The 13,226-nt window shown below is 38.4% G+C and overlaps 1 protein-coding gene across 1 annotated transcript in view; it reads left to right on the forward strand.

Annotated features, from left to right (window-relative positions):
- Window positions 1–13,226, forward strand: part of ola1 (Obg-like ATPase 1) — a 63,665-nt gene that overhangs the window by 30,144 nt on the left and 20,295 nt on the right. Inside the window, exons 5-7 of the mRNA XM_015376306.1 lie at window positions 1,320–1,495; window positions 5,795–5,875; window positions 6,169–6,266. Coding sequence (XP_015231792.1) covers window positions 1,320–1,495; window positions 5,795–5,875; window positions 6,169–6,266 — 355 coding nt within the window. The remainder of the gene's footprint in view (window positions 1–1,319; window positions 1,496–5,794; window positions 5,876–6,168; window positions 6,267–13,226) is intronic.

Below are 13,226 nucleotides of genomic sequence, written 5' to 3' on the forward strand. Positions count from 1 at the left end.
GCTACTTTGAACTATGCAACATTTATTTATTTTTTTACGATTAAAATGTTGTTATAACTTGTTTTCAAAGTGAATGAATGTAGTTAGGCTACCCGGTGGACAACATTTTTTACAGTGGTTGGCTCTGTCAACACAACATAACAACAAGTCAAGAGCAACTTCTTTTAGAGCAAGAATTAAAATTAGATACAGCAGAATGTAAAACATGAAGCATTCAGATCCATATCTAGGCCCCATAATAATAGCTTAGATTTATTTCACCAGATAAAACCATGCTGACGCATGCTGGATAGCATTTTAAGAGACAGACTTTTCATCATTAGAAATGTTGCATCTGAAGGTTTCGCACCTGTCCTACAGATTTTTTTCTATAGATTTATCTATAGACTGTGTATATCTAAAGAAAGAAAAAAAAACATAATATTTCACTCAAAAAATTGTTCTTGCTTCATATATTTCTAATAGTAAACAGGAAAACGTAGCTTTTCTATAATATGGGATTAGTCTGAGAAGCTGGTGAGTTTTGAGAAAGTTTTAATGAGTTTTAGAGGTAAATTAAATCAGATTTTAAACTTAAATGGATCACAGTGCTTAAGTGTAACAGTTTGAATAGGTTTTAGAAAGTGTAACCCACTGTTAATGTTAAAGGCTGCCGCTCTTGTGTGGCAGATGCACTACTCGCTATCTCCCCTCATCACCTGCTCCCACCCGTGCCAGAGATTCAGAAGGAGTCCTGAGAGCCTGCTGCTGGCTAAATGGTCTGCTTCAGAGCCTCATTACCTAATCACCAGCAACGCCACCCTTAAGATGCACATGATTAGGAGATTAGGACTCTCCTCCTTTCTTTTATGAATGATGACATGCTTTTTTTTTTTTTTTTTAAATGAAGCTACATTTTTCTGCTGTATTTTCAAACTGCATGGCTGCTTTCACATAATAGTTTGCCTGATTTGCTTCTCTTAAGGCCTGTACTCCAGAACTTAGTTTCTAACATCTTTTATACTTTAAGACTGAAAAAAGAAGTATTTCTAAACTGCTGATTATGTTTGTCATGCCTTTTCTGAGTCTCCCACTGGGATGTATATCTGGATGTCTATTTTTCCCACATTCTCTGCATCAACTAATGATTTTTCTTTTCTTTCTGGGCTGAATCACATCACTTTTTCACATTTGATTCCAGAAAGTCAATGTCATTGATTTTGCTGTTCTGATCTTTTGCTTTGTATTACATGTTATTCACATAAATCAAAGGTATTGTTATTGAGATAAAGGATTTTTTTTTTTATTTCTCTGTGTGTGTTTGTGTCCTTTCCCAACAGGGGCTTTTGAGGATGAGGATATCATCCATGTGGAGGGGACTGTGGACCCTGTTCGAGATATGGAGATCATCCATGAGGAGCTGAGGCTGAAGGATGTGGAGATGATCGTCCCCATTATCGACAAGCTGGAGAAGACGGCCATTAGAGGCGGTGACAAGAAACTCAAACCAGAATATGTGAGTCAATGTCCCAGCAGGCCCTTTGCTCCCCCTCACAGCAAGGCACAAATAATAACCCTCCCACACACACGGCCGTGCAGAAAAAAGTATGTTTTTTTTTTTTTTTTAATCTCCCTCCAATAGGTTCTCCCCCTCCCCCTGGCCCATTTTTCCCTCTCTGCGATTGAAAGTGATCAGGGGTCAGGGGTTTTCTGCTGTAGAAATCATTAATAGAGTGTTACTTATTCAGCTGCCGACCCTGGGTCACAGCACTGGGCTAATGAAAGTGTTTCCACACAGCTCTTTTCATCTAAAGTAATACTCAAATCATGGCGCCGCTCTTGCTCGTGCTTATCCTCCTACAGCAGCTTGGGAAATTGTTTAAGGCCATACAGTGGCTGACACATATGCCTATACCAGGTTATGAATACGGTAAATGTTTAGAATAATCCTTGACAGTTTGTCAGAGGTGCAGAGTAAAAAAACAAAACAAAAAAATGCAGGTTAGACCAAGGAAATGTAGATCTGCATCCTGGATGTCAGATAAAGCTAAGCGTGGAATCACATGTGCTCGGATTGTTTTATTGTTGGGAGTAATGAGGCCGGGAGGGCAACCTCAGTGAGGATTTAAAGCTGACCTATCATTGGACCAGGAATGAACAGACTGGTTGGTAAGGAATATATTTGGCTGTTCTCTCACAGTGGTGCTTCCCAATCTTAGATCTGACCACTCATTACACTAACGAGGGGGGCTATTTCACCTGCTGCAGACACCCCTTTAACTGGTTGGTTTTGCTACAGACAACCCTACCCCGCCCCCCACCACCACCACCTCCCTCCCGCCTTCCTTACCCACAACCACCATCCTTCCTCTTTCAGCCAGCAGCCCTCCCCAACGCCCCACAGACAGGAGCCATTCAGGCTAGGCAGGTGGCCGCTTACTGACATAATTGCTAACAATTTTAGGCAATGAATAAAAATAATCTACATTACTTGTCAAAGGTTGTGCACGCGTTGGCAACTGAGAATCTATAGAAGAACCTCTCTAGACGGGCTGAAGAATGGCGACCATCAAAGAGCTGAAGCAAGCTTTCAGGCAGGAGGGGGATTGTGTGATTGCCTTGCAGGCTGAGTCCAGGGTTTGACGAGCTGGGCGCAGGATCACACCCATGTGTTTATGTTGCTCCACATAAACAGAGCATCAAAACTGTGTAGAAGAAAAAAAAGAGGAAAATAACCTCAGTTTTTAAAATTCTCCCAAGCAATTAAAAAGTAAAGTTGTTTAGTGTCATGAAATTATAAATAACATGATTTGCTTTGTCCCAGTAAATTATAATATTGTGTGAATTGAAAAGAATATGCACTCAGCTTCCCTTAACTAATAATTTATAGAACTACCCCTTTACCAAAATGAAAGTTTTTTAGTGTTATGTTTCTCCTGGCTTTGTTTATCTATAATACAATTTCTTCTTGTTATTATATCTTTCCATCAGTGAGATTGGCTGGAAAGATAGAGAACTGTAATTTTCAGTCTTGACTTAGATTTTCAATTAGATTTAGGTCTGGCTTTGAGGGGGCTCATTTTAAAACATCAATATTCATCGCATGGTAGCTCTGGCAGTATGTTTAGTATCCTCATACTTTCTTAAAATTGACCTTCTACCCCAGTTTCACAGGTTTCCTTGCAGGATTTCCCTGTATTTCATACAAACCAAAATCCCATCTGCTCTGATTATCTGCTTAGGATCAGTAGACCCACAGCATGAGGCTGTGACCACCATGATAAGATAAGATAAAATAAGATAAGATAAGATAAGATAAGATAAGATAAGATAAGATAAGATAAGATAAGTTAAGATAAGATAAGAAAAGCATTTCCTAATCCTGACAAGTGACCTATCTGAGGGGAGCTGCCTCTTCTACAGGCTTTTTATTTCAGCTCTAAAATCTGCATGACTATTAGCTATTGTGTCAACAGATTATCCGCACACTATGGCTGTGAATCATTGCTTCTGATCTAGAGCAACTATTGGGGCCCACAGCTCCTTAATAACGCTCTCCTTGTCTGGCCTGTCAGTGTAGTTGAATTACCATGTCTTGCTAGGTTTGCAGTCATGTCATATTGTTTTCTTAGTTTGGGATAATAGACTGAAAAATAGGCTGCTCTGTGAGATGTCAAACACTGGATATCCTTATATAACCTAACCCTCCTTTTAACTTTTCATCAACCTTCTCCCTGCCCTGTTGTATGGCCTTCATGGTCTCTTACTGACTTTTACTGACAAATCTCTGAGGCCTTCCCAGAACTGCTGCTTTATATTAAGATTACAAAATGATAAACTGCATTTACCAATACAGACTTTTTATGGCACTTATAAGGGTGTGCAAGGAAAGGGGTTATGTCGTTTCCTTAAAAAATGATATGTTAGTTGGCACTAATTAATCACCTCACATCCAAAAAAGGTTTTGTGGATATAATGTCACAAATGTGATAATATTCAATGGATAAGAATACGCTGAAAATAAGAAACACACTCTATTTCACTACTTCTGTCTGTTATTGTCGTAGATATAAATGTATTTTTTTTAAGATAGTAACTTAAAACAATACAATCTTAGAATATGTGGCTTCTTATACAGATTGCTAAAAACCTGGAGAATCTTTTGTGAAGCATTTAGAAATAGGCAAAGTAGGGACTGGTGGAAAATTTTAATATTCTCATTGAGTTTATAAAACCATTAAAATCTATGGAAGTTGGATGGGATCATATATTGCTCAAGATACACAAAACTACAATACATTTATAATTTTCAACCCATATCAAGAGCATTTTATGCAAAAACAGAGGGAGAAAACAGCTTAAGGATTTGATTATAAAGCCAGGAAACATGTTTTTAAAGAAAACCTGTGGATGTTTTTTTTTTAAGAGATTTCATACATTTAGTTATAGAGTAGTGGAGAAAAATCTAATATTTGCTATTATGATAAAATAATAGATTTTCCTCTGGGATGAGTCAAAGATAAATGCACTTGCATACAGGAACACATAGCTCATATATATGCATTGTTGTAAATCCATTTTTGGCTGCACTGTGTTTACAAAAACAACTTTCCATCATTTTCAGTCCACATGGATCCTCAAAAATCCCTCTCCTCCGCAAAACAATAATAAGAAACCGGCCCTCCAGCGGCGCTCCATGGTGGCAAGCGTATGTGTTTGACCCCTGTGGGACCTATATGCCTTTTATTAACACCTGCCTGTTAGAGGAGTGCTGCAAGGCGGCTGCGAGCTGATGAGGGAATCCTGGAGCGGGTTCAGCCCGTGTCACCGGCCGTTTGCTGTTTCCATTTCACAGATGATTAATCTCTCTGTGAAGACTTGGGCCGGCGCGGGCGGAGTGTATGCAGCTCTTCCTGCGCTCTCTCCCGCTGGCTGCACTCTGGCTGCCTGACTAAAAGGCCTTTAGAATTCCTGCAGAGAGAGATGTGCAGAGAGTGAATGCAGCTGGCTGGGGGTCAGTGTGTGGAGCTTTTTCTGCCATTGTGTAATTGAGGCTCTGGCAGGATTTTTTTCCTCAGTTCTTTCAAAAGAGAGTATGATTGTGAAGTGCTGCAAGGGTTCGGGGAGGGAAGAAGGAGGCAGGGAGAGTGTTGCAGGGGGTGGGGGAGTTTTTATATGAAGGGGGAGGTCAAGTTGACAGGAACAAAAAGAGTGTGTTCCGCTAATTTCTGCGGGGCTGGATCAACAATAATAGGCTCAATTTCTTTATTACAAATTTTATAACTGCCCCCTCCCATTTTCCCACCCCTTTCCGCTTCCAGATCCTGTCAAGACCCAGTCTCGCCTGTGGTCTCAGCCCACAAGTGCGTCAGTAATGAATGCGGTGTACGTAGCGGTAAATGCTCAATATTTTCAGAAACAGTGAATAATTAGCGCCTCACCTCACAAGTGCTTATTCAGTATGACTGCGCTCTGTAAAGTGCCCGAGGAAGGACCAATAATTTACACCTTTACTAACCAACTCCCAATTAGTTCCTCTGCTCTTTCCAATTTTGTCTTTCCTTTTCATTAAACAGTCCCGGTGGAGCTGAGACACCCCAGAAGGCATTTTGTCAGGCCTTAAAGGAAGGGGTCTTGTTCCTGCCTTCCCCTGTCTAAGCAAGGCCACTCCTGCCTGAATGCGAGCTCAAGCCATTGTTCCCTTTGGCATCAGGATGCCATGCATTTAGGAAATAATTACCCCATACCCTGCTGGGTTTATTCTGTTTCATCTCCTTTAATGGCTTCTTGTTCATTCTGTTTCAACCCCAAACAGGACGTTATGTGCAAAGTAAAGAGCTGGGTTGTGGATGAAAAGAAGCATGTTCGTTACTATCATGACTGGAACGATAAGGAGGTAAGACTTTGATGCAAATGTTCAATTTACTAAAGTGATTTATCTTGAAGATCCTTTTATGTGACCTGAAAGTAAATCTGCTACATTCATGTTCTTATTCTTTTCTGTTAAATCTAACTTTTATACAAGCTAATGACATCTGGCCAGTCTGATCTTGATTTAGTTTTTTTCCTAGCCGCCCCCTGCAGAGCTTATAATTTCATTTGGCTTCATTTGTCCATGTCTGTGCTCCCCTCAAAGACCACTTTTGGAAAGTTTTCGGTTCTCAGAACTCGTCTTTCTTCCCTCCACAGATTGAAGTGTTGAACAAATACTTGTTTTTGACATCCAAACCAATGATCTACCTCGTTAATCTGTCTGAGAAAGACTACATAAGGAGGAAGAACAAATGGTAAGTGCTTAGAAGAAGGGTGTGGGCATACTAGCTGCACTGACTAATCACCACCAAAGAGTTCTTTTTTTTAAATCTTCTTCTTATGTAAGAAATTGCATTCATTTTAACTAACTTTTCACTGATTGTGCGGTCAGCAGTAGAACATGCATGGGTCCCCCCTCTGCGTGCATCCATTTGCAGATGCATGAGGCCGACTGTAGTCTCCTGCTGGTGCAAACGGTCACATCTTTGAAAGAGATTCTGCCGGGAGGTGGCAATGAGTAAAACTCGCAACACAACATCCAGCCCTGCAGACTGTAACCACAGCCCCCAGACTGTGCACTTCATTAAAAGCGCACAAGCATATGGTCCTTGTTTTACATCAAAATTTCTCATTTCCATGCGATATCAAAGCAGGAGGAGGTGCTTCCAGTGACAAAACAAGCATGTGTACATTTAAAGCCAAAACTAGTGATTAATATCATCTGGAGGCGAAGTGATGAATCATAGTGACACAAATTAACAGAAGTTTTTTTTTTTTTTTTTTTTTGCTCCAAATAGTTGGGTTTGTCTTCACATGTTGTCTCTCTTGCTTTACAAGCATTTTTTTTATGCCTATGAAACTCCCACGCCTCAACACAACAACTCAGGCGGCCATGATGAACAGATGAATGCATCCTTTTATTCCTAATAAACTTTTTATTAAACACAGCTATGTACAACTTGCTTTGCAGTAGGGTGGTCATGTTGACAGACTGAGGATAAGATTTCACACCGCAATATAAACTACAAGTCTAGTTTATATAGTTAGAAGACAGGTGAGAAGAGATTCTCAGCTGGGGGTAGTTTCACACAAAATCACACAAATTCTTAGGTTGTTTAAAAGATGCAAAATGTATAAGAACCTTCTGTTACACAGTTTTTTATACATAGAGTTTTTTCAGTGAGGAGAAAGAGATGGGTCAAAATAATTATCTCTGCCCTGTAGCATAGTTGTTGCCCTTACCGTCGAGCTAGCTGAGCACACGTTCTGACATTTTTTCTTTCCTTTAAGATGAACTAATTTAACTATTTGGAAGTACTTTCAGTCACTATAAACATGGACATTCATGCTGTGGTTATTAAAGGAGCACCATTTATCAGTCTTATACATGTAACTGGTTAAAAATGTCAGTTGGCTCACAAATATCTTGACTAATTAACAAGTTACTATAAATGTATTACCCCTCATTATTTTAACCTTTTTAGAATGACAGACATGTTTTAACTTTCTGTGCAATAAGCACTTAAAACTACAACAAGGTTTTGTTGTGGCTTATTCCATATTTTTTTTACCATATTATCATATTCTGAAAGTGTCCTATCAGTCCATGTCTTGTTTTATTTTATTCCAAAACAGGATCAGAAATAATGTACTGAGATTTGTAGTCATAATTTCTACAGTTAATTTAAACAATAACAAACTTTAACAGTTTAATATAAAGAAAAGCAAACAAATTATATAATGGAGATACAACATTTACATGATATGGATGTAAAGAAAATAATGCATGGATTTTTACAATAGTGAGCAATAAAGTGAATAGTGCACCATTATTAAATTGCTACATTAATGTTAGTCTGAATGTGTCAGTGTGCAACTCAATCGTAGATGTTCAAGTATCTGCATGAAAATGGGTCATTTTTAAGTTGTGTAACTTTTAAACAATTTGCTTTCATTTATGAGTATTCTATTTATTTAGAAATTTTAAAAGTTACAAACCCCTTAAACAAAATGTAAAACCAAAGAGAAAACATAAAAATATCCAAATGTTTGGTGTAGGTCTTGTTTAATTGGTGGAGATATTTTGCTTAGATGCTTTTGCAGAAAATGTTTGTGAAAACTCACAAAAGTGAATCTGGATCTGGGAAGACTTTTTCTGAATATTGCCAAAACTCATTTGGCACCTTGCAAAATTCTAAGGGGTTATGACAAAATGTAAGTTGGAATGCTACAAAACGTCTGTGGTGTCTGACCAAAGAATTCAGCACATAGCCAATTATTTATGAAATGTCACAAAAAGAAATTCACAATCTGTTAAAAACTGTGTAGAATATTGTTTATTAACTCTGTTTCTGGCAAAGCTTTGGCAGAAACTGTGCAAAAGAAAATTACATTTCTTAGCAGGATTTTGTAAAAGTTGTGAAGCAGGTAGGAAAACTTATAATGATTGTTTAAAGTTATTTGCAATCTTGCAAAACTTTTATCAGATCTCGCAAACTCTACCTGTGACCTAAAAACTTTGCAGGACATTGCAAAAGTATTTCCAGATCAAGTTAAACTTTTACAGGATCATTACAAAAGATATATGGAATCAGAATGTTGCAAATACCTTGTTTGATATCATAAGATTTACCTGAAAATCTAAAAAAAAAGCTCTGTGACCTCTAATTCACAGGTTTTGAGATCATGTTAAATTTCTCGTGTCTGCATTATCTTCAGTTTGGTGTCTCTAGCCGGGCTTAGTGGAGGTTACCTTTCAAACAAAATCAACAGGTGGATTTGTGCAATTTTACAAACAGAAGTGAACAAGCTTCTTTTGGTGGGAGGCCTGTGCTTCTAGTGGATTTTCTTCCTATATTCTGCAGTTAGATGATTTTGCAAAAACTCTTCAGAACTCTTGTAAAACATTGATACGGAAAATTTATTTGACTCTCCTGTAATGTTGCAGAAGGTAAAAAAAGCATCAGGCACTTGTGAATAATTTTTAATCATAATATTTCTTGCAAAACTTTTTTTTTTGTGAACTTGTAAGATTATCTATCCTAAATGTTTAATGCACACTGCTTGGCTAAGTATGGAGGACTACCTCTCTAAATAACAGCTGTTTTGTCCCCAGTACCAAATCAGTGAATTGTTATCACACTTTTCCATCTTGCCTCCAGCCTTCTGTCAGGTTTTACGAATAAAGAAAAAGAGATTATTTATGGAGCTTTACTTGACGGCATTGTAACTCAAGAGAAGTTGTTTATCTATGACTGTTTGTTAAAATGTTCCTGTCAGAAATGTAAACCTGTCAGAAAGGGGGAGGAGGAAGAGCTCATAAATCAAATGATTCATGACAAGAGGAACATCCGTTGTCAGGGGGAAAATAGCTTTCTTTTTCCTTTTTTTTGTGTTTTTTTTTTTAAGGTGTGAAGCACCGTAAATATTTGAACGCTTTAAACAGCTAAACAGTAGCACTCCCCAAGGGCTCTGCAATGAACAATGCTGACATCAAAGTGTTGACGTTTGACATGATGAGTCACTTCCCTTGTCCAGAGAGGAGCTCACACCTGTATGGAGATGATTACAGGTAGATCTCGCTGGCCCTAATTGTACAATAAATGCTGCTCTCAGCCCTAATGGCAGCTAGTCTGCTGCAGAGACGCCAGACTGCCATTTGCCTGTCGCCATGCACCCGTGTTTTTCCACCACCGCAGTTGAGATGATGATACGGTTAAGAACTATTCAAAGCAAACAGCAAGACAAACTGCAATCTTATCTTTAATGTGCAGAGGAAGACGGCGGATCGTAGAATTAGGCAAATTTTATCCGTGACTTTTTGGGACGCCCATTCAGGCCATTCCCCAGGTTCACGTCTTTCTTCAAGAGCTGTTTTTATTTGAAGTGCGTCTTTGAGTGCATGCTAACCAGTGAGATTTAGGTCAATATTAGCAACATACCCCAGGAAACATGTTTTGTTTTTTTTTTTTTTGCTCATAATGTTGCCTCCATTGACCATTTAGCCATGTTTAATGCATACATTAACGTATTAACAAGTTGCTCCGCTAGAGCCATGTTAGATCATTGCTTTGGAGTATGGGAACCACATACCAAGCTGCCCTTGTTTAGACAAGAATACACAGTATTAGTGTTAGCAAGCCATCATTAATGAAGGGATCAGACGAGGAGCAAGGCCTCCTTTCATCCTCAGGTTCTCTGCTGGAGACAGAACATCATTTACTGTCGAGAGGAGCACATGGCTCGAATCCTATACAGTTCCTGTGCATGAGAATGCGTACATGCCCATGTTTGAAGTCTGTTTCAGAGGCGACTCCACGCTCATTTGGATGCTGGTGTAATTGCGGTGCGGAGATCAAAGGCACGCTGGCCGAGTGATGTTCCAGTGGAGACTTTAGCACACAGCCCTCTCCTCTGTGCAGAGGGGGCCGCCTGCTGCTCGCAGCTCCCCTCTCCCCTCTAGCCATGCGCTGCCCCCTGCACATCCCCGCTCGTAAAAAATGATTAAGGCTGCATTTGTCATGTGTTTATGACTGAGAGGCATTGCGTGATAGGGAAAGGCATCTACAAGAGTCTGTCAAGAGGCCTTCTCCTCTTTCCCCCACTGTTGGTGAGCTGTTCGGAAGACTATTTCCCTACTGCACTTACTGAAGTTTGTTTTGTAAAGAAGGTCATTAGAGCACTGCTGATGATGTGGTAACTGGACTCTGGCCTATCATCTAAGACATTGCTTATTTTAAAACCATGTGGCCATCTTTATCATTCTTTATTTCTTTCGAAATCAAATATTTATTCAGTCGTCCTCTGAGAACAAAGAGCAGTTGTAGTTGGAAGAGAAAAGGACACACTTGAGAATATTCCAGCTATATGCTGTGGTGTGTTTTTTTTTCTTGTCATTTCCTTTTCTTTCTGCTTTTATTTTTTTTTCTTCTTTTGGACAATGTGCATTAAAGTAAATTGGAGCCTCTTAAGTAGATGAGTTGACCTTTAAGGAAACCAGCAAGCGTGACCTGTCTGTGAGTGCCTCTGCCGAGTGGTTTCTCCCTGGTGAGTGGAAGAACTGCAGGGTACCATCGCAAAGGAGCTTTTATTAACTCTGTTAGTCCGGCTCTGTTTTTCTTTTCTCTATTTCTATATGCCAGTCTTTACATGTGTGCGTTTGTGTGTTTCAGAGGAAAGTGTGTACTTTCCTTGGTTTACTACTTCTTACTTTTCTTCAGTCTTGTGTGTTAATGTATTTTGTGAAGAGTATTTGCCCCTCAGTCTGTGTTGTGCCACCAAGCCACAAGAGTCACATACCACAGCCTATGATCCCCCTCATCATTCTTTAATCAAACAGAAATATTTTTAGGTTTATTTTTCCCCACAATAAGTCTGTGTTGTAATTCATCTTTAAAGATTCAGTAGATGAAATTAGGATGTTTAAAAAAGTGATTTTCAGATTGTCACATTATTTGGACTTGTGTGACCAGTTTATCGATTTAAAACTTAACGAGCTTTCAACTGACTTGGAACTCGACTCAGACATCTCAGCAACCACTCACGACTTTATTTGGTCTTGAGCTTTATGGTGTAAATATATTTGAATTTATAAAGATTTCTTGACCTAACCTAATTAATTTCTAGTTTACACTAGTTGTAAAACACAGCATTTAATTAAGATACAGAAGAGAAGCATGAAGAATAATGGTAACCCTTCTGAAAACCAGTCAAGAGGAATAATAAGTCAGTCTTTTTACTTTTCCTAGTGTTAACATGAAATAAACTGTTGCAAAATGTTACGGATCAAGAGAAATTGATTGTCTCAATAACTGTTGTTGAGATACACTGTTGTAGGAAAGGTTGTCACCCTTCAAACGATTTATTCAATTAATGGATTACAAAAATATTTTAGAAAAGGCAAAAACAGTAAACTGAGCTGGTTCTTATGTTCATAGAGAGCACATGACATTAGTAACCGGGTAAGCTGAGCCTGCAGCTTTGTCCATTAGAGAAGCAAGAATAAAAACTGAAAAACAAAAAAACAAAAACACTGAAAGTATTTGACAGCAGCCCAGCTGATGCATGTCTGAGGATGGTGTCCCAGTTAAACAGGGCGCCAGATGCAGATACTATGATAAGAGAAATCTGAGGGAACATAAAGTTAGAGAAGTCCATTTAACAAATAATGCAGAACTGCAAAGTGCTCTGCTAGATGAAGCTTTGCTTATCTGGGGCTTTATAGATGAGTTGGACTTTAAATCGTCTTCTGAATTTAACACGACACCCTTGAAGGGAAGCTAAGAAAGGGCAAATATGATCACTCTGTTTCATTTTTAACAGAACTCTAGCTGCCATGCTTTGGATCTGCTGAAGGCTTTTAAATCAATTTCCTGATCATAAAGAATTACAAATTCTTTATAATTCTTACAAATAACATTTGAAGTAAAAAATGCATGGACTAGTTTCTCAGCATTCCCCCTGGAAAGATATTTCTGATCTTTAAAGATGCACTAGAATCGAATATCGGCTCCAATATTGACTAATTAGCTGGACTGAATATTGAATGAATGACACACATCCAGCATTCTGATGCACTCATTTCTATTCATATTGACATTATATACAGCAAAGCAGTTAAAGCAATGAAGTGTTTTTAAATTTTATGGTTGTGAAGTACACACACAGCAGCTAGTGATGATTTATATCTGTATTAAGTTGTTAGTCTTTTTAACAATGTTAGTGTGATGCCTTGACATACATGGCGAGGTACACGGTTTATTAATTCAACACAAGTATGGATCGCTATTAAGTAACAATCAATACACTTAGCCCATAGATTGGATGGATATTAGTTTGGATTGTAAAAAAATATGAATCAGTGTACCCCTTTTATTTTTTTTCAATATTCTGAAGATTTAAGAGGGAAATTCTAGAAACCTGTTTAATATGGGCTTTAAATGAGAAGTTCTAAACAGTCCAAAAACAGCAATCAAACAATGGGATTTAGATCACTATTTTTTTTTTTTGAATACTTGCAGTATTAGCCATGTTTAATGAACCATTTAATTGTTGTCGTAGAGTCAGTTTTATTGTCAAAATCAGTGCATGGATGTTATAATATTTCCAATGACAGTTTGGTTTTAAGAAGACTAATACTCAGGCCAGCTGAATGCTTTGGCTTGGCCTGGCAAATGATATTTGATTCTTATTGTGTCTATATATATAAATATATA

This window comes from Cyprinodon variegatus, unplaced genomic scaffold, assembly GCF_000732505.1.
Source record: "Cyprinodon variegatus isolate N-32 unplaced genomic scaffold, C_variegatus-1.0 Scaffold132, whole genome shotgun sequence".
NCBI lineage: Eukaryota > Metazoa > Chordata > Actinopteri > Cyprinodontiformes > Cyprinodontidae > Cyprinodon > Cyprinodon variegatus.